The 27120-nt window shown below is 37.8% G+C and overlaps 1 protein-coding gene across 8 annotated transcripts in view; it reads right to left on the bottom strand.

Annotated features, from left to right (window-relative positions):
• Nucleotides 1–27120, bottom strand: part of Atg16 (Autophagy-related 16) — a 221586-nt gene that overhangs the window by 192295 nt on the left and 2171 nt on the right. For 6 of the 8 annotated variants that reach the window (XR_013258681.1, XM_077416792.1, XM_077416793.1 and 3 more), the window contains exons 5-8: nt 26220–26267; nt 25329–25464; nt 23335–23440; nt 20952–21094 (exon numbers count right to left, since the gene is read on the bottom strand). Coding sequence is in view for 7 of the 8 variants with exons in the window: in XM_077416792.1 (XP_077272918.1) it covers nt 20952–21094; nt 23335–23440; nt 25329–25464; nt 26220–26267 (433 nt within the window). In the remaining variant the exon portion in view is untranslated. Of the gene's footprint in view, nt 1–19405; nt 19554–20951; nt 21095–23334; nt 23441–25328; nt 25465–26219; nt 26268–27120 lie in introns of those variants that run through there. The other 2 variants (XM_077416789.1, XM_077416790.1) reach the window with 2 other exon arrangements.

Genomic DNA, 27120 nt, shown 5'->3' with positions numbered 1-27120 from the left:
CGCTAAGTGAATGCATAAATTTCTCGTCGTTTGTTTTAGACGCACCGCGCGACGTCGCCGCCGTCGCCGCCGCAAACGCAATAACGCGACGTGTTTCTTTGTGCTTTACGACTCGACGCCTTGGCGTCTACACCGTAAATGCGCTAATAAACAGACCTGGGTTTAATATCCAGTCGAAAGGGGCTCCTTTCGTATTTCTCAGTTTCTCCGTTTATCCCACAAGCACCGACGGTTCTCGTCAATCTCTCCGCGAATCTGTCCGTTCCCCGCCCGATCCCCGCTCACCACGCGCCCCGCGCCCCGCGACACATTCACTCAATGACGTTTGTACCAAACGCGTCTGCTACCCCGGAATGGGCGGGTTAAGACTCTCTACGACGATCGCACCCAACCCCCGATACTCGAGCTACGGGTAATGCGGCCTCAGAGACCGCATCCACCCCCACAGCCGAGAGACTGTGTGATGTACGAGGTGAATTAATAACACCCACCCGGTGGTCCGACGTGGGCACACATATATGCATGTGCCGCGGCACACATACATATGTATTCGGGTTTACATAGAAGAGATAGGTACGAATATATAATATCAGATCTGGCGCAATACAAAAAAAAAATACTTCCACCTGGGGCGCATAATGTTCCTTGCCGGATCGTAACGCGCGTTAGGTGGATGTTTCTTCTCCTCGAGTAGTTATAATTTTCGTTCTCGTGGTTCGCCGTGATCTTGCGGAATTTCCGAAATATTATGCGGCGCGGCTATATCTTATAGCCAGCTAAACATATCTCGACGGGGCGCAATTTATTAAATGAGCAAGAATGAGCTCACGTAATTAATTACATAAATTCTACATTTAGTAATTGTGAAATTTGTATGTGTTTGTAAAAATATTATCTCTATTTTATAAAACGTGAAATTATAATCTTTATATTATATATTTTAAAATACAAGAGCACTATTGTAGAGATATATGTTAAATTTATATTTAAATAAATTATTTTTCATACTTCTCACGCAGAAATGTGCAGATTATTATTTTAAATGAATAGCGCTAAATGTGTATGTGGGATAACGGTTTTGTTCTGCTATCCACATCGTGCTCTCGCAAAGACAAATCGCGAAAAGAGACACTCGCGAAGTTTCGACGAGATCCACAATGCGATAAGACTGAGCTACGAGGGAAAATAGTGTCGTTAGAATCACGCGATAGCGGACTTCGGTATTATTGTGCTTGGCTGGGTCGTGAGATAGGTGCGCGGATATAAAAAGATGACGATGGTATAAAGGGAAAGCCGGTGAGGGTTTTATTCAGGTCGATGTTGTTTTACGGAAACAAAAGAAGTTATGAAGTTAACTAAGGTAAGGTTCGGTTCTTACTTTGATGCATTGCAGTTCCATCATGCTAGATATATATACACTTGCTTGAAATAAAGATGAAAAGTTAAAAAGATAATCTATTCGTGCATCGTATATCTTGTTGAAGATGCGTGTCAATTTTATATTAAAAGAGGAGAAATTGCCGTGATACTAAAGAGAGGCACAGTGTGTATCTCAGTTATATTCAAATAAGTAATTTTCTATTTTCTTTAATATCATAAAAAGAGCAGGATTCAATTTGTACTAACATGAAATTTCTGGTCGATTAAGCAATTCTTCGCTAAAATTTCAAAAGTTTTTCACATAATCTTCCCGTTTAAGAATATATACTCAAGTAACCTATTATCTGATAAAAAGCGAAATTATGAATTTAAGCACCTCTCGGCAGTCTCGGCATTATCCGTTTCCTTCGTGCGCTCAACTTTTTCGCGGGCTTTGCATTAAAAAATACTGCTATCACGCGACCGGCATCGTGTCTCCGGCCCAGTGGGACTGCAGTGCACACCACGCAGGAAAAAGCGTCCCGGCGAAAGCGTGACTTAGCACACTCGCCGCCTTTTGTATTCGTCCGGTAACCTCGAGAATTAATTTACGCGGACTCTCCTAAGTGCCGCGATGAAGATTGAGAGCGTCTGGCTCGAACTCCCCCGAGACCGCAAGAGTGTTTTCGCGCCAAGGCACGCCGTGTCGCGGAGGATCTTGAGGGGATTCACCGATCCGTAGTCGAGTAGCGATTTGCATTTCATCCCGCGCCCGTGGTGTAAGAAGGGTGCGGGAATCCCGTCGATCGCTGAATTACTTACCTGTCCACGTACACCGTCACGGTGGCATGGCACGGCGCGAACGCGAACGAAACAGAGGCAAGAATTATAACCACCACGACGATTCACTGACTAACGCGCAGAACAAAACCGATCGGAAAATTACATTCTGCAAATGAACGAATGTGAAATACTGTGCTGTACTCCGAAAATTTCATTAAAATCTGTTAACAGCAAAACGAGTTGAAACAACTCCAATTTTCGCCTTACGACGTCAATTTTTTACGTTTCTCATATCTCTGCACTGAACATTTTTGAATTGTTCTGATTCGGGTCAGTTTCAACCAATTGTGAAATAAAATGCGTATCGCACGGAAAATTTGAGCAATTCAAATAATTTAAGTAAAGAATAATTGCATAGAATAATTATATGAGAAATCACCCGAGGGTATGATCTCGTCGAACAATGTCGACTAAAATCTAAATGCAATACTCCCTGAAAATGTGCGAAGGGCTCGTGAAATACCATATTATCGCCATAAAAGAAATTTTCACCCCAGTGTTCTCTAGAACTATTTTAGATTGATTTATCTCGACTCATCTTCAGCGCGTACCTTGATATTATTTCTCGACATCTGTGTTCCAGCTCACATATCTTTTTTGGTTATCATATATTTAAAAAAGTCATCGTCGATATATATATAAAAAGATAAATGATGAAACCTAGTTTCATGTATCCGATATAATTGAAATAATATATTTCCTGTCGTAATGTTCCTCAAACGTTAAATTCTCAAAAATTCATAATCGATAAATATATCATCGAAATGGAAGAAAATCTAGATTGTTATAAAGTGATTGTATAAGAAATATAAGATATGATATCTCGTTCGTATTATACAAGAAAATTAAAGTAAAAAACGATATTATTTATATTTTACCACACATCCATTTGAAAACATTAAATTAATAACAGTCAACTAGTTTACGATAAAGATACTGTCCCGTCGAATTTGATAGGAGTAATTTTCCCGGAGTACGCTCAGTTACTTAACAGCAATTTCACTCGAGTCCGTTTCTGAATTGGCACGACAGATATTGAAAGTTTCTGATTTAAACAAATCGCGAGGCTTGAACGTGTAGCCAATGCCTGAAGGCCCTGAAGCAGTCAGACGAAGTTCGATCGATGCTGCACGCGTTGGCGTTCAGCAAGTTAAAAATTTTCAACTCACGCGCTAGACAAAATAAGAAAAAAAACACAAGAAGAACGAGAAACAAAAAGGGAGGAAAAGGGGATAAATAATAAAAGAAGGGGAGGAAGGAGAAAAGGAAGGAGGAAGGTGTGTAACACGAAGGTAGAAACGAGGTCTACGCAGGCAAAGGCTGATTGCCGCACACACCGTGTCACGTGAGAAAGGATAGTAGGCCTTGCTTCCGAGGATTGATAAGGAAAGCGCGATACGCCGACTGGCAGCTCAATCTGCCTCTTATTCTGCGATACAATAGCCCGATACCATAACCGGACATATGCCCGTTATCGATCGCAGCGATCGACGAACTTTCGTTTTCTCCGGACGGACGGTTCGCTCGATCATCGCTCAATCGCGAGGTGAGACTTTGGGTTAACGTCTGCGCACGTTTCGTTGCGCGGGGCTGCATTTCTCGAACATCACCGATCGTGACTCAATAATATAGACGATAGAAAGACTGACGATGACTTATTGCTTCGAGAGTAAAAGTTACAGCACACCTCGCGGCGGCGCCGTTCGTGACACATACGGTATGCGCTGCTACGCAATTGTATAGCAATTCGTTGAGAATGCTAACGCAAATATTAAAATGCTTTTAAAATGTTTTGTTGTACATAAGCGATTATAAGTGACGCGCTCCTTGCAAACATTACGATTTATTTTTTATTGATTTCTCATTGATTACTTCTTATTATTTTATCGATGCGAATAAGAGAAGATAATTCGTAGATATTCGCAAGAAACATGCGAATCGATGCTTACAATCGTCTATAAGCAATTTTTAGAGGCATTTTGATATTCACGTTGGCACTTTAAATAATTTATAGTAGCATAAATAATTAAGAGTTTCTTACTTCCATATTATCTAGTGAATGAGAGTATATCAGACAAGAGCGTTTAAAAGTTCAAGCCTAAATACATGTTTATGCATGCTATCGATCATGCGGGCACACTTGATCAAAGGAACCTCGTCTGCTTGGGGACCTGACACTTTGACCATGTCATAGGCGCGTGCACATGCGGCTGTCTACGACATGTCAGCAGTGGCTAGACGAATATATATACATAATTGATATGTACACAGAAATATATGGACGCGTACACACGCGCGCGATACATGTGAGACTCTGGCGGCGTTTCACAGGAAACGGAGGCACGGCATAACCGAAAGCGCGCATCCCTTTGTGCGCGACTAGAGCTTGCAAATCACGTGCAGTAAAACTGATACCGAAACCCACTTCGTTGCAACTCAGGGCGGGCTCCCTTGAGAACTCTTATAATATAAAATGCGATATACTACGAGCGCGATACTCGCATGCATGTACACGGTTGTAAATTCGCCCACTGATGCATGCCTGTATGGACTCGTGTGTAAAGTTAGTCTTCAATATTTAAACAAAAAATCAACTTTTTACAGCTCATTCGATTGCTCATCGTTTGCACATGTATGCGCATTTCGAATTTTTGTTTGTACATTTCTAGGCTGCGTTCCGATATTCACTGCCAGTAAATCTATATTTAACATATACCAGTTGAACGGTATTAACAAAAGAATTTTTGGAGAACCTATTTCACATTAGCCTCCCACCTAGGAGATTGAATTGAAATAGTCCTAATCAATAAATTTTCGTTCTCACATTCACATACGTTTCAATTTTTCCTTTGCACATTCTTATTAATAAAGTTATAGACAAGTATAAAAAAACTTTATTTGTTTATAACTTCATTATTAAGCGGAATTGTATGTGAAAATGAAAATTGATCGATTAAAACTATTACGATCCAATTTTCTCGTAGTTAGGGAGTTAATGTAAAATTGCCTTCCCCCCAAATTCTTTTGTAATACAGTTTTGAACTGTGTAAAAATGTGCAAACAATGAACAATCAAATAGAAAGTTAATTTCCTTTAATGTTGAAAACTTTACACGGGTCTAGATGGCTTTACCCAATGCAGAATGAAGAAACCGCGTATACAGAAAAACACCGAAGGAACAATATTGCGGCCACCACGATTAAAGTCTGGCGTCACTTAAAGTGAAAAACGCGGTGATTCTTAAACGAGCGAAGTCACGTACGGATAACAAGCGAAAACGACATAACTTTAAAATTGTCTCGCTGGCTTGCGGGCGTCTGAGGATTCGCGAGAAAGATTGTGCTTTATTAAGATTTTTATCCCGGCAAAGTTGGATCTCGCTTCATCTCTAAATATATCTCAATCGAACAATTTTCTTGGAATAATGTCGCACTGCAATATAATACCGCTAAAATATAATTATCGACAAGTGCAACGCGATTATGTCCCATGTCGAATAGTAAGAAGTCTGTTTCCCACGCCCCATAAAAGTCTAGTATGCCTGCACTGCAATTTTCTCATTATAACGTTCGACCCGAAAGAAAAATAGTAGTATCGCGCAAATAAACGGACCTTCGTAAAAGAGATAACTCTCTTAAACCGGAACATTCTCTGAGACGTAACGGTAACTTGTAATACCAAGTTTATGCAGTAAATGTACTTCAAAGAATAAAGAATAAATAAAAGAATATACGGAAATATCTCAGAGAACCATTTCCAAGTTTTTTTTCCCAATGTTTCGCTTTTACCAGTAAAATTTTAAATAATCCGAGAGTAAAAAGCTAAATTAAAAATTTCATCCCGTAACAAAGGTTTCTCACAAGCAAAGAACTCCTCTACATTTTTGAATCTGTATTTAATCAGCGAGATAAAGTCCTTTTTCCTTAAATATTAATCGCACTTCGCGTGCCGTACCTCGTGTAATTATAAGCTATCCATTCTCCGTATGTAAACCTTTAATCGTTTCTGTTATTATATTATGAGTTGGCGCTCGAAATCATGATAAGACTGCGGAATCAACAGCGAGTAATCGAAATCTGCGGAAACTCGATCGACGATGCATACACGAGGACGAGCGAAAATCATCGAGAAAGAGAACATTTGTTTCGAAGTAAAAGGAAACAGAGATGCGTGAGTCACAGTCGGCAATGTGACGAATAAATCAGCCATGTGCGCGTGCCAAGAAATGGGTCAAGCCTTATTACTAACGACGTAATCCGGATCGGCCGGCGTAGAGGAGAGCTACTCTCGAGATCCTCTCTTTTCAGACCCACTCGAAACGCGAGTGTGCGCTCGTGTTGATTAACTATAATTATCGGCCGGGCCGGCACAATCAAGGCCAGCGAAGCTGGTATTAATTGCGCGATCAAAGGGCCGCACTCTTACTGTTTGCCGTTGCCCTATAACCGATGGAATAATTCCGCAGCGGCGCTGCGACGAAGAATTGCGCGTACTCTCGCACGCGACGTTGAGAGACTTTTCTTCTACACATCTTTCACTTCGGCACCTCCCTCGGGGCATAAAATATCGCGTAAAGCACGTCACGCTTTGGAGGACGAAATGCTATTGAGAGATGCGTCGACATACGATTTTATACAAATCGATGCGACAGCGGCGTTGCAAAGTTCTCAAACATGAGGAGCAGCGACACCGTGAGAGATTTTTACGGGCCAAGATCATAAAAATGTTATAAAGCACGGAGGAAACAGTTGCCTGATCCGTTTACGTATTCGAATGCCAAAATAAAATGTTTCGCGATATTAAATTTCTAGCAATAATCCTGTACTATAGCCGGGAAAAAAGATCTATCACTTTCAAGAGGAATTTAATAATTCAGAGAAAAATGTATGCTTTATATTTCAGGCACGTTACAATTAACATTTAATTTAGTAGTATAATGATTGGATCATATATGTATGTGTGCATATTCAAAAATTTAAAATATACAATTATACTCTTTGTACCTAGAAAATAAAGGAAAAAAAACAATAAATGCTACCGAACCAATCTGTTAATCAAAAATATAATTGCCATTATGATTTTTACGAACGTAATATCAGACAATATAGATTTCGATTTACGTAAAAAAAAAGAGAAAAAATGCATTTCATACATTTTGAAATATGTTACACTACGTGGTAAAGATATCTCCGGGTTCAAGTTTCCGCGGTGGTCGGCAGAAGTTAGTCAGAGTTTCGATTTTAGTTAAAGTTTTGGGTCTCTCCGAACTAGTCCTAAGTCAGGCCAAGAGTATCAAGAAATCGGACGCGATCGTAAAGTCACTGTTGCGGCAAGAGTTATCTACCTCAATTGCGGTTGTTAATTTTACTTGTGTTATTTACGTATACCTAATATTATTAAATCCGTCCGCGAAGTAAATATACTTTAAACTTATTAGCGTCTTTTGTGTTTCTTCTCCGCGGTAAAATAAAGCTCATTACAGCTCTCATTTAAAATTCATTCTCATTATTTATATCGCACTTAATTATGCGGTAACTCGATCGGGAAAAATTCTATAATAACAATTCCCAACAATTTCAAATCAACACGAATCGTGAATCGAACTGACTGAACATACTGAGAAGAGTGGGCATCGAAAGGCCGAAATTAGATTCGGTTTTCCCGAGTGGCCGACTGCAGAGAAATCACGGACACAAACACACCCATATTCGAGAGTTTAACGCGATTTCAGTGCGAGATATCCGCCGAGCTGCGCCGTTCATCACAGACGAGTCGAGTTAACCCCAGGAGTTCCGCACCGCGAAAATGTATGAAGTCCTCGAGATCTTCCTGTATTTCGCGATTTATCATTCGCACCGCCATCTTGCCCGGGGCCATTCTCGCAACGAGCGAAACTCTCTTCGATCGTTCGTTCGGTCGGCAAATTTCTATCAAGATTTAAAAAATTTCTAGAGATATATCTCGCCCGGCACGATGGAGCGACACACACACATTTACGAAATCCCTATTAATTTCAAAACTGCGAGCGCGGCAATCACCTCCGCTTGTCTAGCGAGATGACCGACGAGAAACGGGGAACAAGAAATCGGTATAGAGAGGCCAAACGATCCCCACTTAATTATACTTCAGTGAATTAACTAATTATCTCTTTCTCTTTGCTCCCGCTTCCGCTGTCTTTGGTTATCATTTCTTCTCTTAAACGCTATTCTTCTCCTTTTAATTTAACGGCTCGAGTACGTTCGTCTAGCGCAGTTCTTCGATCGATATTGTCCGCTTTCATCGTAACTATAGCAACGGTGGTCCACGAAGAGACCACTACCTCGCTCTCCTCCTTTTCCCTACCTCATTTGTTCCGCGCAAAGATTCGACTTTAATTATAATCTTTGACCCATCACGACCTTCGTTCACGTGGCAATTACTTTCGACAGTATAACGATCCCTTTGTCTAATTCAATCAAACCTTCGTTCTTTCGTCCGTCCGTCTAAATGGACGCGCCGAACGATGTCGACGGTGCGAGATTTGGGTCGGCTATTTATATCCCTCGCCTGTCAATCCGTTAAATCAGAGATGAATCGATGCGATTTTTCGTAACGTTAAGGTGCCGCGCCGTCGAGGGGTATCCGTTATAGTTAGCGACAAAATCGAGCGTATCGCCATTGCGACGACGTTTCGACATTCCATATCCGCTAACTAAAATATCTGTCCACGTTAATGAACAGAGACTATGATCCATCAGTCCTTCCTACACATTTAATATTACATCTGACAGATTCTCAATCCGTGTTTACGTTAAATGTACGGAAATATTTATATAATACGTACAACTCAGTCACGTTTTGACATTAAATGTAAAAGGTCAGAGACACGTCGTTTACACGCGTACGTGTTATATATAATATAAAAAGAATAAATATAATATAAAGTATATAAATTAACTGACAATTAGTAATAAACATTACTTAAATCATAAATACAATTAAACTCTCATTTGATAAAGTGTACGATATATATTATATTTCAGCATTAATAATACTATTTTTTTATTTTCGGCTCTGCAAATAATTTATTTGCATGGTTACAAACCTTTTAGCCAATAACTACGACTGTAATATCTCAGAGATGTTATGTAGATATAGTCCATGGCAATTTTCTTACAAAGAGAGTTCGACGTCGAATATACCTTTTTCCTCCGCATCTTTTATATACGCGCATATATGTATAAATAAATTTTGATCTTGTAAAAAATATAAGATTATTATTTTTAATAGAAAAATGTGCGCTATATTTGTCAGAATTATACTAAAGTCACAAATATAACGCAACCACAAACGCAGAATTTAATGTCAAACTCCGAATTTAATTAGCTCAGGATTCAGTCTAGTGTGTTGAAATCGTCCGCTAAAAGTTCTCGACTTTTAATTTAAATTCAGTTCATATCTAAAGTAGAGAAGGGGAGAAAGGCAGTGGTCGACCGGCATCTCGAATAACATCATACAAACCGTGTCCCCATTAATTAAATTCCTCCCAAGAAGTTTTCCAACGCGCACGCGATAGATACCACGAGCCAACATCGACGGTTCATTAGATCTGAATCGACACGAGATCGAAAATAGTTTCATGCACAATTTGCCCTTTTCCGCGCGTCGGCATTTGTACAAAATGGAAAGCTGGAAAAATATCTCGGTGAGGTCGTCTCGATGTTATAATTCCAAGTAACAATTGTTCATTAAAATAATTCGCTCAAAAACTGAAATTTGCTGATTATCTCAGTATCAGTGTTAGGGCCAAAGCACATATGACAATCGTAGTCGTGGACGTAAGTAACGCACAAGCTTTGGCGTATCCTGCTCTGTCAGGTCGGGGACTACGACCGTCGTATATCTTACATGCATTTTTATTGATACATGCATTCATGTTCATTGTTAACTCTTAACGTGTATACGTGGGTCTACGGCATCCGAACCAAAGTGATATCTACTCGTAACTGTAAAACTTGCAAGAGCCTGTTAGAAGATATTAAATAAACGATGTTTATATATATCAAAATGATTATAAAATCGTCAACTACAACGTAGACAGATGTTTCATGATTTTTTTTTAGATTTTTTAGAATACTTTAAGGTAAGGAAAAATAACGTTGAACGTGACCCGCACGTATACACCGTCAAGTTCCCAAAAAAACGTATATACGTTGTTTAAGGGTTAAAAACGCCACTATAAATACAGTCGCGGAATGTACACGGATCGTGTGTTTTAAAGCCAGAAGTGTCACAAAGGTTTTAGTTTCTTCTATATCCAGTGGTTTGTTGAAAAGAGCACATTGCAAAGCGCTAAAACGTCTCGTGCGGATGTATAATATCAGGCATGAGATCGGGCATGAACAGTGTGTTATACCTAGTATGCACAATGCTTGAAAGCAATCCAATGAGAGCACGGTACAGCGGTTAAAGTCAAAAGTGTAAAAGCCTTGTGCTTTCCAGTCGATTTCACCCTTTCGCTTTTATCCGCAACGAGAAGCTACGTACAAGATTCGCGACGCGTTTTAACCTGCAGCCAGCGAGTGCATTTACGTGGTCAGGGCACGCGAGTGGGCAAAGCTCCGGAGAATGGAGTCTTAAATTAAACTAAATCCGATTTAGATCAGAAGTAGTCCATTGTGTTATATCTATAATATAATCTCTTTTCAAAAGCTCTGGACATCGTAATTGGAGCGTGTCTAAAGAACCAACCTCCCTTCTATCTTTTTTCCCTCGTTATTTCGTCGAAGAAAAATGGGCAAAATTAAATGACCAACAGAAAGAACTTCAAAGATAGACGTTCGGAGTCGTTCGAAATTATCTTGATTATTCTCGATAATACAAGAACGTTTAATTAAAATTATAATAAATCTGACGAATATCCTTCGTATAGATCGCGCACAAACGAGCATAATTGATCGATAATTTCACGATATTTGTATTATATATCATATTGTACAATAGATATGTGCAAGATAATCAACCGAACAATAAAGATACAAGTTTTTAATATTTGTCTCCAATGTATAAGATAAGATAACAAGTACTAAAATATAATTCTAAAAAAGAAAAGTACTCGCGAAGAAAGCACGTATCCAATTTATTGTTAACCACACACACAATCACGTGTACATAATTATGTCACGTGAGAATGTAATTAGAGAGTTTCGCGTTTGATCGTAAACCGCGTAACCGACAATCATTGGCATCAGCGAATTGCGATCAGCTACATTTCACCATCAAAGCTATTCAAGTCTAGTGCGGGCATTAATTTCTAATTAGCACCTGATCGATATAGGACACAGAAGACACATATACAGCGCCTTCTATATGAACGTGCGGTCACCGGCAACGACAGTGCCCACAAATATGCATCGCACTAGTGACATGCACGCTAGCGACTCTAGGGCGCTTTTCTTATACAATGCTACAAATACGCATTACTCGGGAGCGTATACATCGTCGAGGTGTGTGCTCGGAGCTTTCGGGTGCATTTTACGCTCGCAGTTGTCCACATTATGCCACTTTAAGATGCACTTTAACGTGATAAAAGAAAGATACGGGAGTACTTTTGAAAACTGGCATAAATACTAATTAGCTTCAACCCGGTAGCATGGCTCTTCGCACTTTCAGAGCCAAAAGTTTTCGCATGAAGAACAGAGAAGCAGCAGCGAGAAGCGCAAAAAAAATGTAAAGTGCGCTCGATCTCGATCCTTATATATCGTAAGGTATATATACGGTATATAAGGTATATATGTATTTATACGTATTTCTTGTATGCGTGTGTATGTGTGTATCTATGTGTATACCTATATAGCTGTGCGTCTGCCAGTGAAAAAGTACACTTAAAACGCCGGACGTCGCAACGACAAATTCTCGCTTCCAGGATTTTAAAAAATGCCACTCGTTTCAGCGTGCTTGAGCGTGATTCTCGGCATGCGTTCCTGACATTGCGACTGGTTCACCAAATATCTACAGGTTGTTCGCCGCAGCACGTACATTGTTCGGGATAAACGTACCGATTTCGTTAGCAGCGGTCTGGCTTGTCGCCAAAACGTTTACGCGAGCGAATAACACGGGAGTTGCAACATTTTTGGATGTAAATTTGGTACGTAATTTGGTTCGATTATGATAATGTCTGTACATACTCGTATAGAAATAAATACGTACTGAACCTTGAAAATATATAGATATATATATGTATATAATTCAACGAGATATCGATATTTGCAAATTACAAAAATATAATTGCGAATAAACGGTTCTCTCTTTGTTCTTTACACGAATTAAACATCGCAGCTAAGAGCAAATAATAAAATCTTTCCCTTGAGTTATTTTATAAAATTCTACTTCATATACTCAATATAATATATATGTATATAAAACTTTAAATTTAATCCTGAATACAGTAAGGGATTGAGCTAATCAAACTTTCACTCAGACAGAAGAAGTTCAAATTTGTCAAGCGATGTACAATTACAAGAAAATCCGCGACGTTTATAGTAACTCTAGAAGTTCAGATATAAAACATTAATGTGATCAAATCGATATTCCTTATTTCTTAGTGACATTTATGAATATTGGAAAATAATGTTGCGTGATACGCGAAATAAGCAAGCAAGCGAATGCTATTCTTCCTTTATCACTCATGACACGAGACATGTGTAAGATATCAGCGTATGCGCGATATAATATACGGTAAGGTGGTTTACACGCCCTCTAATGGGACAGGGAGAGTCAACCGATCAAGCACTCTCAGGAAATGTCGACGGTAAGCAATTTCCCAACATCGTGTGCGCCAATATATCACTTGTATCAGGCTAACATTATCGAGCTAATCAAACTTTGCAAGAACAAATAATTACTGTCTTTCCTGTCTAGCGTAAATTTATAACGCGGATGATGCAATCTGTCCTCCATATAAATATGTCCCGTCTTTATGCTTTAAACTATTTTGCATACGAGCCGAGGATACGCGGCGACAAGCATATAAATATCAAACAATTTAACTTTACGTTACATTGTGTCGCAATTACTAAAAAAAATATATATATTTCATGGAATAAAATCTCACGTGTAAAAATTTACAGAGTTATATACGATTCAAATTGTAAAAAAAATATCCGCTTTAATTTGCAACGCCGTTCTAAAGCTATGTTAATAAAACAAAAATACACAGGCTGTACACTCGGTATATCATTCCTGAGATGTTTATTAAACGCGAAAATAATGTCGGGGAAAATAAACTCGCTTCTCAATACGTGTTCGAATAACAACTGGAGCGGAGGGCAAATGAGAAACGAAGGCGAAGCCACTCTCTTGCCGCGCGGATGCTGCGCACGATACCGCGGGTACGAGCTAATAGGCGTTACGCTCGATCCGGTCTTAATTCGATAAAATTGATAGTCGGCCGCCGCCGCGCCGCTTCTCTCCACCCTGACTGCGAGCGGGCACGGCAAGAAAAAAGGGAGTTCAGCGGAAAAGAAGAAGCGCGCCGAGACGTTCCGTACCAGATCGCCCTCGTGCAAGGACAGCGCGCGGCGCGGCGCAGCGGTGGTTCAGGTTAATTTCCGTGCTTTTTTCCCCCTTCCGCGCAGGATATTCCTGCGGCATACCTGGCATACCTATCTGTATCCACCTATTCCTATTAGGGATGTAAATGCGGTAATTTCGCAAGGTAATTACTGGGGGTCGGCATGAAAGTAATGCCTTTGAACGGAGAGGGCTACCAGCGTAGAGTGCCCGCTGCCCACTGTGTTACCCTGAAATTACCCTATTGGACGACGCCTGAAAACGCCTCGGCGTTTTCTGAATTAACGTTTCAGACCCGGTCGTACAGCCTGATTATTAGAGTCGTCATGAGAGCGCCAAGAGATACTCCCCCCTTCTTTTTCCTTTGATCGGACGTCAAGAAGTCCGCAATTAAGCGGCCCGTCCCAACGTCTCGTGAGCGACGTTGCACATTGAAATTGATAAATCCTCGGCGCATCGTGTCCCCTTAACCATACGGGAATAAATTTTCATGAAGCTTATCACGCATTATATTCCCGCCATAAATGCCGCACAAAACGTATAATCTGCGTTTCATAAACAGTGAAATCTCGACGCGCGTAATTGAAACTCAACCAGATTAGATAATGGAGGCACAGTCGTGACTCTCTAAGACGTCTAAGATTAAAACGAGATGAGCGCACAACTACAGGAAGAGCAAGGGTAGCGATGAAAGAGGAAATCGACGCTTTACAAAGAAACGATATTCACGTCATTATAATGAAATAATTAGCTATTATAATATAATATAATGGCAATTTTACTGAGATCACAAGAAATATTTATGAGCAAGCCAACAAAAAAAAAACTACGATATACATTTCAAAATTACATTATTCTGTTACTCAGCATATCTGATTAAACTGCAGCCATCAAAGAAAACAATTAATGATTTCTAGGTTGAGACTGCAATATTCAATTACCGATGCATTAAAAAGCAGAATAATGATATTGAGTATTTAAAAAACAATTCAATATTGTTTAAATGAACAATTCTAGTTACTTCTGACATTATATATTATTAAATGAAACATCGTACAGTCGAGCCCAGGTCTAAAAGGATCTCGATGTCGTTCACGAAGAATGCTACAACTTCCGGAAAGGAAGACTCGATCGAATTAACTGAAGTACAGCAATTAAAGCGTCTTCCCTTTTCTCTCTGTCGGTTATTCGATTTACGGAGCATCGGACTCGGTCGTCGTCGTCAGCGTCGCTTGTTACTCATTAGTCAAGATTAAGACAAGACGGGTACCGTGTAATGAGGAGCACGAAGACGCCGCGGAAGACGGAAAGTACGAGCGATTACGTCTCTTACGAGTAGATTGGAGTCGCGCTGGAGGAAGTATGACGGTTCGCCAATGTTAGACGACCAGGAAACCACCGGCAGACACCGGCGGCGAATCGATAGAAGTGGCGGCACACGCGGGGAAACCCCACCGCCGCGGAATAGAGTCTACTATCGTTCTGGCCAGGTACCCACCAATACCATCAATATTCGTTTAACGCGTCGTTTCCTCGCTGGCGGCGCGGCAGCAAACAATGGGGTCTAGCGAAAAATATAAAATTTAGAAAGTGTATAGATGTCGTCTCCTGAAAAAGAACAATGAAGAGAAAGATAAAACGAGAGGAAAGAATCTCGCAACCATTCTCCCTGGCAATGTCTCTCGAGTTTTCCTCAATGGGGTAATGCATTTTTCATGATCGATGATAATCTGGCATTAATACCTCTTACCGCCCTGGAATTATTAAGGCTCGAAATTCTCACCACTTTACTTAAACCACGTAAATAGATTACAAACCTACTTGGTATATTATGATACGAAGGGTCTTTACGTTAATAATATGATAATCTAGGTAGTAATAATATATGTTTATCATTATAGGTGTAATATTGCATATAATATTAATGTATATCAGCCCAAAGAGAATTGTTTCATTAAAATGTTTCTTCTCGTTCCTGAAATAATTATTAAGTCCGTGCCAAAACGATTTGGCACGTTGCACTCTCACAGGATACAACAATTTGCTTTTCTCCTACATAAAACAACTAAATGTATTTTATTAGTTGAAAATTTGAAAAAGATAATGATAACGTTATAAATAACAAAAACTCACATTCTATCTCTCTAGAATTTACTTCGATAACAATCTTACGCGGGTTTCATATCGTGTGAAACGCAGGATTAATATACCTATCCGTAAAAAGATACATTGGATGATCCCCCGTGGACACAAGTCGCGGATACCGCAACGGCGGAGACTCGCGGGGGGAAAAACCGCATTTCGTTAAGATCGACAGATGTTGTTGCGTTCTCTCGAAACGAAGCACTTGAGAATAAACATCAAATTGGTTGGGCTCTCGCACCTCTCAGCCTGAATAACCTACAGACTGGTTATGGTCTCGAATCCCTCAGCGACCGCGTGTTGTTTCCCGCGTGAGTTTACGCGCCATTGGCCACCAATCTTCGGAATGAAACTGCCGCCGTTCAGTAGACTCCCGGCGAGGCTGTTTCACGAACGGCGCGCGAAAAAGCGAGCAAGAACGTGACGCGCAGGGAAACGCGAGACCGGTGAGAGAAGGATCCGGTCGATTGGACGGAACAACGCACGCGGGATCGCGCGCGCGAAACGGCGGCAGCTATACGATTTCTCGACGCGACGAATAATCGCGTCTAGCACGCTCGACGATACGCGAGCGATACGCCCAGCCGCGCGGTTCACGTATGCTCGCGCGCGAATACATTACATATTGTATTCCGCCGATAAACCGCAGCGCCTGTAAACGGCGATATTACTGCTGAAGGCTGAACGCGCGCGCGCGCGGCAACTTGTACAACGAGACGTCGGGGAACGATGCGGGACGCGTCGAGGATGTAATGGAATTGCGTGGCTGGTACGGAGCAGACTATCAGCCCAATCTCGCTCCATATGCTTCCTCGCGAACCACAGCGAGCGTCTTCGCCGAATCTTGTCACGTGATCTAACGTGAATGCGCGGTGTAATTGCACCGAGGAGAGAAATTATCTCCGATGTCGAAACCGCGACGAGGAAACGGCGGAGACTTGAGATGCTCGCGCGGTATTATATTAATTCGCGTTCGCTCGCGACGATCATGCAGTTACACTTATATGTGTCTCTGCAAACGCATCGCGGCGAATCGATTAGACGTCGATATGACTTCTACGAATCGTTTGTAAGAGCAATACCTGCGATAAAACCAAGCCAGCTGATTCGGTATTATACACGGCACAAATCAAAGTACCGTTGAGTTCCATCTGGAGGAGTCGCGAGAACTGCAGTTGCGAGAAGCAGAAGCTTCTCCCCCGTCCGTCGATTCCCGTCGACTTCACCGACAATCATCGCCGGTTGCTCCCAGCGTTTAATCAGGTTACGTCAGTACGACACTCTGACAATCCTATCAAAGTAACGAGGTGCGCAGGTCGGGACATACGTACGGCGTGGGACTCAAAGTTTTCATCGCGATCGATCATCCCTGATTACTCCTCCATACACGACCGCGCGCGCGTGTATGGAGGAGTGTATATGCCGCCGACTATATCGACAGACCCATGTACTTAAGTTCTTACACACGAGAGAGCCCGGCTTCGGACGCAGATCAAAGGAAACAGCGTACATTAGTAGTGATCAAGCATTTACTGTCGTATGCTAAACTTCGATCGTCACATTTGACACGCATCGTCTAGCTATAAAGCTTCTATAGTTTACTGTTTTTCGTATCAAATCGTTGAGAAACTTTAAACTGGCCATTTCTAACTGTTAAAATCTCGGAATATTATAAAAATATTTAAAAATAAAAACATTTATACCATTTATTGATCGCGCATAATTGTGAAGTGATTGAGATGAACGTATATATTCTCCAAGGAGAAATTGATAAAAGATTGACGGATATTACGTAAGTATAAGAATCGATTTATAAATAATAATCCTTGAGTTTAAAAATTATTTTAATCTAATAGTTAATCTATTATTTGAATCGCAGCGTGAGAATCGAAATGAGAATGCACCGCAGCGTAAAGAATAACAAACAAAAATATAATTTCGAATAATCTGTGTACGAATACACCACGAAAATTGCTTAAAAATCACAAAAATTATTATTAATTATCTCATATTATTGAGAATACTGCTAAAAACATGGAATTCAATATTCACGAACATCGAACATTCCTGGACGCTCCTGGGAATGAACGACCATTTACTCTCTCGCGTCACAATTTTTCAAGAACATATTTCCAAAATAGCAGATAGGGTGCGGAAGTGATAATGAGAGAAGCGTACAAGAACGAGCGAAATTTAGACAGCGGGGTCAAAAAGATGGGAAAGGGATCGCCTTTCGAAACGTATATAGATCTAATATTATGTATGAACAGAAGTAACGATCTGCAGTAAAGTCCACGAAGCAATTCGGTTCCGACTGACTTTTTGTGGATTGTCATTAGCTTTACGATCGCGCCAACGTCGTGGATTTACATGAGTCGCACGGTAATAGATCGCGAGGGAAGAAGGTGACGATAAATTTCATATTCTACTGCCGGATAGATTCACGGGCTGTCTCGCCAACGGAACAGACCTGTAATTTAATGCATGTTTTGCGAGACATCCCTTTATGCACTTCCTGGGACACGTCCATACGGCCAATCAGGTTTTCACGAGAGACGAGAGACGAGCGCGTCTCATTACTGCAGTTGTTAGGCCATTTGTTCCATCTTAATGTAACTTCTTTTTGTACTTCGCGCAATATAGTATGAAAGCTTGATTGACTATAGTCATAGGTACGGTCTACGGTCTAACACCCGGTTGATTAAAAGAACAAATTATTGCAAATAAATATCAAAAATACGTTCCGGTGCTGTTTTCAATTTTTTCAGAATTATTTTTAACAAAATTATTTAATTAAAAAAAATACATGTAAAATTATTTTGTACGGTAAATAAAATAAAATATAAAAAAAAACACACAACCGACCCAAGTTCTTTTTTAGAACACCATCAGTTTATACTAATTTACAATGAATATAAAAATTCCATAATTACTGCATATTTCTATCTAACTTGTTAATAAATCTGATAAAATATACCGCGTAATTATAGCATTTGTAAAAAAAATAAGAGGAAAACATGTTTCAGATAGTCTCTTTGTCGTCAACATCGTTTTATTTACGACTTTCCCCATAATTTCTACGTCTGTACTGCGGATTAAAAAAAAATTGCAAACTCAACGCTGCCAGATAAATTTTCAATATTTCGTTCGAATATCGGACGCGGAGCGTCCCATCTCTCTGTGAAAGGGGGATGGAGCCGCTAATTCCGTAATACATTCGGCTTTTCGCGAGTATTCATAGAACCGTGGTATAATTACGAACGAGCAACAATGCATTTGAGTGGTAAACAAAAGTTAGGAATTTTAAGCCTTGAAAACAGTCATCAATATTAACCAATAATAGACAAAAAACGATGTATTTTGCATACGAAAAATAGAAGAACAATATATTTATTAAAAACTCTCATTTTATTCTTAATAATCGATTCCTGCCTTTATGTCACTTATCGCATTTCGACACACCCAGCAAATATTAAAAATACATCTTTTAGTGATAAAAATTTAAATATTGCAAACATGCACGTTGTATTTTAAATTTGAATTGTTTCGCGTCATGTAAAATTTTTTACAAATTTCTAACTAAAAGTATTCTGCAAATATTCTGATAGAAATGCAGAAGTCAATTTATTGACTTGTTTCAATTTATTGACGCTGTTAGCCTGCAATAAATTTTTATAGCATTGGTCTCTTTTTCTTCTTTTCGCCGCTTTTTATTCATTACATAAAATTCTATACGCCCCTCCAAATAATTAAGGGATCAAGAAAAATTGTCTAAAAAATAAGCAAATTTTTAATAGTTGTCATTTTATTTTAAACTCCGAGAATTCAAATCTAAAAAAAAAGTTTTAAATCTTGAAATCTTTACTTTTAAAAAGTCACAGTTGTTTTTTTACTTTCTTCAATTATGGTAATTTTTTTTAACGTGCAAAAACGACGAGCTCGAAAAAATGAGAAATTTTCTTGTTACTTGATGGGTGTACCACGTGAACAAAAAAGACCTGAAAAAATTTTGTGACTTTTTCATGTCACAGCCTGAAGTTTTCCCTACAAAACCTTTTTTTTTTAATTTTGATTTCGATTTTTTCTTATTGAGTTGTCGAGAATTGAAGAAAAAATTAACATTTTAACTTTGATCGTTCATAACTCCGTTGAAAAACATTGTATAGCAATTCTAAGAATAAATTCTTAAAGCCGAATCTTTATTCTACAGTACGGTATAACGGCTAATTTTTTTTAACTCATTCTTTTTTTACAATCGATCATTACATCGTATTATAAAGCAAAGATAAAGACTAAGAATCCATTCTTGAAATTGTTGTACGATTTTTAACAAAGTTATGGACGAGCAAAGTCAAAAAATGCCTAGTTATTTTTCTATTCTCGACAACTTGTTAAAAAAATTGAAATAAAAATCTAAAAAAAAGGTTTAGTAAAGAAAATTTCACGCTTTAAAAAAATGAAAAAATTTATCAAGTCCTTATGCTCGTGACACGCCCATTATAGTGATAAAAAATTTCCCATTTCGTGTGTGTGTCGAGCTCGTAGTTTTCTGTACGTTAAAATGACCATAATTCCATAATCGAAAAAAAATGAAAAACAGCTGTAACCTTTTAAAAGTAGAAATTTCAAGCTTCAAAAATCTTTGTTTTAGATTTAAATTCCCTTTTTTTTTTTTTAAATAAAGTTACAGCTTAAAATTTGCTTATTTTTTTTTAGACAATTTTTTTTATTTCTTAATTATTAGACGGAGTGTACATACGCCAATTATATAACAGAACTCTTCAGTTCTGTAATATAATTCGAATAATCGTTATATAGTATCGAAACAAAGTCCTGCAGTTCAATTGAGCATCATAACTCTGTATCGCGATGTTATTCCAACGTTATACATTCACGCAGAAAGAAACACGAAAAGGAAATACGAAATCTCCTAAAATATGTTACATCTCCTACAAATCTTTCGATATCCTTTTGGCCATGCTTTAACGGCTCTTTAAGTTTTCGGAGGTGTGCGTTAAAGGCACACAATAGATTGGACAATGGATGTAAAAACTTACCTTTAAGCGAAGATCACTGACGGTCCAAACGCGGCTCGCATAATCGTTGGATGCTCCAAGAATAAGGGTGCCTGTCGAATCGAAGTCCACCGACATCACACCGGCGTTGCTGCCAACGAGGATGCCCTTACTTTCCGACGTACCTGCAACAGAATGTTCGCGCGGTCACGTTATCATACCATTACGTAACGATGTTTGAGTTTAATTCTTCGGGTTTACGTGTCACATCAATTAACTTCGCTCCCCGTTGCACGGCCGTTTCACTCTCACATCAGTACCTGCCTCTCTTTCTCCCCTTCGCCTATACCATACATTATTCTCTGAATATGACTAATTAAATTTATGCCCTGACGGCTTAATTGGCAGCGAGCAAGCCGCGCTGCAATCCGAAAGGAGCAAGTTATAAGCACCTCAAAGCAGGCAGAGAAAGAGAAAGAGAGAATGTAGAGACAGAAGCAGATGAGAGCAATGAAGAAGCGCGTAGAACAAAGCCGAGAAATAGAGAATACGTGTAGATCGAGAGTATAACAGACCTCGTGCTAAGCGGATATAACCCGTACAATAAGGACGAACGTTTCATCTAATTTGTAAGAGGAGAGGAGGAGGAGGAGGATTACAATTGAAAGCGTTATACCATATATGATCGCGCGCTTCGTTACGGTTACGGGGAAACGATTTCGAAGCGGCGGGCAGGCCAGCTTTTAGTATGCGTCGCAAGCAGGGTGAACTATAACGACGCGCAAAGTAACCTGTTGATTCGTTAATATACTTCATTAAGTGGATCGCGAGGAATCTCTTGAAAAAATGTGATATCGCGGTCGTTCGCGTGAAACGGAGACGTGGCGAGACGCCGCGTTGGAAAAGTCGGATTCCAAACAGGGCGCATCAAGAGAAAACCAAAAAACCAAAAAATCTTTTTCTACCTACAAGCAAGAAATAAATGTGATATGTGTATTAACGCTTATGTCCATCGAAATATATCATATAAATCCACCGGAGAAAAGAAGATTACGAGAATTAAATTACGTATCATCAGTCCTCCAGGATATTCGTCGTCACGGGTTTACCAGGCAAGAACCTTAATTCAAACAAAACCTTAATGGATGTATTACATACCGGATGTTAACGGACGACAAAACTATCCTGCGACGAGTTCGCATCGTCAAGCGAGCCTAAGTTACTTTGCTGATCGTATAATGGAGATCTCTATTAGTACTCTCCTCTTCCCCCCTCCGTCATTCTTGCTTCTTATATTGTCTCTCCCTTCCGCTCTCTTTCTCTCTTTACAGCGCAAGGTTCTGACATCATCCTACTCGCTAAACGCTATCAGTTTTACGCACATAAACTGTAATTAGATCGTAAATTGCGTAATTGCGCTATTATACCTGATACAAACTGGACGTCGCGGCGGCGCGGCGCGCCGCATTCTCGCAAATTCGCGACCGCGTCCTTCGTAGCTCGTTCAATTCGGCAGGATCATTCGTTTTTTAACGACCGCATGGAAGAGAGGCAACGGGACTTGATAATCGCAGATGCGGATATGAGAGAATCCACGAAAACACCTCGCGAAGGCCGCGTCGTCCAAACGCGCGCGGAACTCGCGACGGACGACACCCGCCATGTTTAACCAAACGCGGCCGCGCGCGCGCCGCGCCGGTGGGAATTTGAATAATAGAACGACGGGAGGTAAACTCTTGGCGGGGAACGTCATCCCGCCGCTCGCACGCGATACTTGGCGATTGTTACGCGGCTCAGGATGTCGTTTACCCGCGTGAATGCTTCGACTAATCGCATTCTTTTCCCCGCTTTAACACTTTGAATCGCGATTTACGTCCTCCTCGCGTCCTCGCCACGGCGATCGGCCATATTCGCGGCAACGGTTATCAACCTTCTATACGAACGTTCCTAAAGCCTGTACCAGATTACGTGTTCGATACCGCGGATTGTAAATCGGAGATTAGACTTCGACCAATCGGAACAGAACGTATCAAGATCAGAATTACCTGATTGGTCAAATTCTCAATCTTCAATTCGTATTCATTATTAAACTTTTACAAGTATAAATAAAATTTTATTCTTTACATATCCCAAATTTGAAATATTCAATACTGAAAAAACGCGATAAAATAAATGACCTAATCTTAAAATTTTATAAATAATAAAATCATTTGTGTCCCTTTAGTATTAAATCATTTTTCATTTAATTATTAAATATAATAAACAATGTGCAAAGGTCTCTTCAAGATCTCTGTAGAACAATTCTAATTTAATTTTCAACTAAATTTTATATTATATTTTGAACTTTCTTAAAAACAAAATTAATAAATTTAATTTTTAAATAATATAATTAAAAATATAGATTATTATCCATTTTATTAGTTACCTTTCGTAATGTTCCAAAGCTTCACCTTCCTGTCAGCACCACCAGTAGCCAATATTCTATCAGTAGGCGACCATTTAACAGCGTATACTTCTCCCTCATGGGCACTCTGTAAGGTTTATAAGCACTTGATGTATGAGATTGCTAGACATCTTCCATGCATTCAATCTATTGCATAAATGTTATGTTAACATAGATTCGTTCGCACAGTGCACGACAATATCACAAGACAAATTAAAAACCAATGTCCTTAAATTATACACATAAATTGTATTATTTTAAATATCTTGTTTTTATACTTTTACACACAAGCGATTTCACTAGCGAATAATTAAAACATGAAAATACCTGATTATTAAATTAAGAATATCTACTATAAACCGTGAAATTAAGTGCGACCTTATATGCTGAAGTTAAAAAATTTAAAGCTGATGTTTTATGAATATAAAAAGAAATTCAATACTTATTCTATGTAATTTTTTTGTAATTAGTCATTATATATATATATATATATATATATATATATATATAAGACATCTTGGATATATAATAAATAAAATAGAGACAGAGGAGATGACAGAACTTCTTGTTCACACTTTGTAAGTTTAAACTGTCTTGTAATAAAGCTTGCAGCGAAATTAACTTCAATAATTTATATATTATTTAATGTTTCTCCTATTTTTCGAATTTACTAGTTTAAGCAGTGATTACTCCTGCATATCATTCTGCATACATATTCTATGTCAGAATATATGGTCTAAAGAAAGAAATAAAATCGCAATATGTGTAACATATTCTAAGAATACGAAGATTCATATATAATTGTACAAATAAAACGCTTTAAAAATAGATACATTAATAAATAAAAAAGAAAATGATGATAAACCATGTTTACGGAGGCTGATAATTGATTAAGAATAGGGAGATGGAAAGAATGAGGCTCAGGAGATCTGGAGATTATCGATTGTCTTAATAAAAGCATCTTGTAATATTTTAAAAATACTTGTACTTAATCGAATCTTGATAAAAGTTATAACATTATGCATCTTCAATCACATACACACTACATTCTACGAACAATACTGTATTGTGTATTACGTAAACGTATCTAAAATTTTAGAGAAACTTAACCAATGCTATAATATTATTCTTATATATGTGTAGTGATGTGTGTATGTGTTGTGATAACGTACATTATCATATAAAAAATACATTTCATAAGGATAGATAAACAGAAAAGTCACGTTTTTAATATATATACTTAACCCTTAATTATTATAAGTTAATATAACTGTACAAATAAAATCAAGTAATCCTATTTTAATCTGATTCAGCCTCAGTAATAACTAAATAAACTAATGGATTATTTTTCGATCGGTAGATCCCAAGCGTTAGATTCATATTTTTGAAATTCTACACAAAAATGTCATTCCTCTAAAGTTGAAAAAAGAAACTAGTCATTTTCTGATTTATAAGTAAATATAAAGTTAAATAAATTAGTTAAATACAAAGGTCTTAAGACCTTGGTTAAAAAGACATTGATATGTCGAATTGTACATTGCAAAGCATATACAATACACAGCCTTTCATGTAACAGAAACGTCACAACCACAGCATGTAACCTACACCACTCTTTACGGTGTAATTGACTGTAAAAAAAAAACAAATAATCCAATATTTAGGAAGCGTCGAGTATCAAAATAAATCTAGAAAAAAGTGTTTGTCTAATCGTTGAATTAAAATTAAGTTATAATTTTGTTTAAAATAAAAATTAAGACGTATGTTAAAAATTAAATTAAATAATATCTTATAATTCATAAATGTAAAATTTATATTGAATATACCCTGTATATTTAATATAAATCCATTCGTATATATATATACATACACAAAGCATGCAGTCCCGTATTTTAATGTCATTAGGAATGTCAGATACGGATTGGTGTTAATGCTTTCATGATGATAGCACAATATGATATATTTTAGATTCAACGTACAAACGTTACGGATACTTTCGTTGGCACTGCTGTCGGAAGACCGGCAACTTCTTTTAAGCTTAAACGATCAGGACTAACAGGTCGCGTATCTCGTGCTGCATCTTCCAATTCCTTTTGCATCTTTGCTTGTCTCTTCCTATAAAGTAATAAGAAACATATACATTAAGTATATGCGATATCATTAGCATTCAACAAAGTTGCAAAGCAACTTAAAGCATATATATAACAACGTTGATACATTCTGCAGTCTCTTTCACACTATTGCCTTAATGTAAAAAGATTATATTATGTAATCCGTTATTTGAATGAATATTTTATAATGCAAATTTTTATTAATTTTCAATTAAATATTTTACAAATATGCATTTTATTTTTTGAATATATATTTATTTTTCTTGCACATCTATTAAATAGTATAAATTATAAGATATAACACTGTTATGTACATAGACTGTACAGTTTTGCTCTAATATTAAGAAAATCTCAATATTTCTATAAAAATATTATAGAAAATAATGTAAATCTAGAGAGAGATTATATAAATTTGATTATCTTTTCAAGTTTGTTTTCTATGATTATATATATAGGTATAATACAGTAATTCATATTATATCCTTTTTATCTTTCATTTTGATGTACGAAGAATTAAAGACAAAAATTTATATTGCTCAGTAATTTAATTGTTCAATAATTTATTTCAGTAAATTTGTACAATTTTCATTTTTTTTAATAATATATAAAAATATATTATATACACGCTACATAGAATAAACGCCACCAACAGATATAGTATATAAATCATAAGATATAAAGTGCAGCATAGTCTGTAACCTCGTTAAATTACCATCCCAAAGCTAGCATTAAGCGTTCACTACATTTCGTCAAACTTACCCAAATTTTGACAAGGTATGCATCAAAAAGGCTGTTGGACTCGTAAAACTGAAACGAAAATGTCAAGCCGTGTGAAGTGCTTGTGTATAAAGCCCTAGAGTGACTGAATATTGTGTATACTCTGTAAAGCTCAAATTAGATATAGTATCTATAGCTTATAGGCTTGTAAAAACTCTATTAATGTGAAATCTATTATTAATATATACAAATTTATATTCAATACTCAAAAGTTTTCTCTGCTGAATTTTATTATGGTCTATATATAGAAATATAAATTAATTTTTTAATTGATTAAAAATTTACTATACAATATATGGAATACGTATCACAACAATAATGAACATATAATTCATAGATTTAAAATTGAAATTCTGTAACATGCATTTTAGCTGCTTCAATTAATTATAACAATATGAATTATTTAAGAACAAACTTGAAAAGATTTATCGTACGCATATTGTATACATAGAAGGTGGAACTGAAATAAGTTAAAAAATAGGTAATATTTTAAAACTGAATAAGATTGTATGTACTCTCAGAAGTAATATAATAACATTCACTTAGTAAAAAAAGTAGAGATTCTACAAAAAAGTAGTGTAAAAAAAAGATAAAGATTTTAGACAGTAGATTATGTTGCAAGTAAACTAAAACACCCCTTTACGCAAAACTATACTACAATACATAACACGTACATACAAATGCATAAGAACCAAATCAACTAAAATGCAGAAAAATAGGTTAATCTTTAAAAGCTGTAACTAAGCAGAAATACATTTACTATACTACACGAGATTATAAATTAACGGAAAATCATAATTAGCATGCAAGACTATACATATTTTTCATGTTGCATGCAAAGATAGCCAAGAAAAAAACACATATGTTTAATTAAAATAATATA

The sequence above is a fragment of the Temnothorax americanus genome, unplaced genomic scaffold, assembly GCF_048541705.1.
Source record: "Temnothorax americanus isolate GAGA-0224 unplaced genomic scaffold, ASM4854170v1 Scaffold45, whole genome shotgun sequence".
In the NCBI taxonomy this organism is placed as follows: domain Eukaryota; kingdom Metazoa; phylum Arthropoda; class Insecta; order Hymenoptera; family Formicidae; genus Temnothorax; species Temnothorax americanus.
Note: the sequence above shows the minus strand (reverse complement) of the source record. Positions and strands in the feature narration are given on the sequence as shown.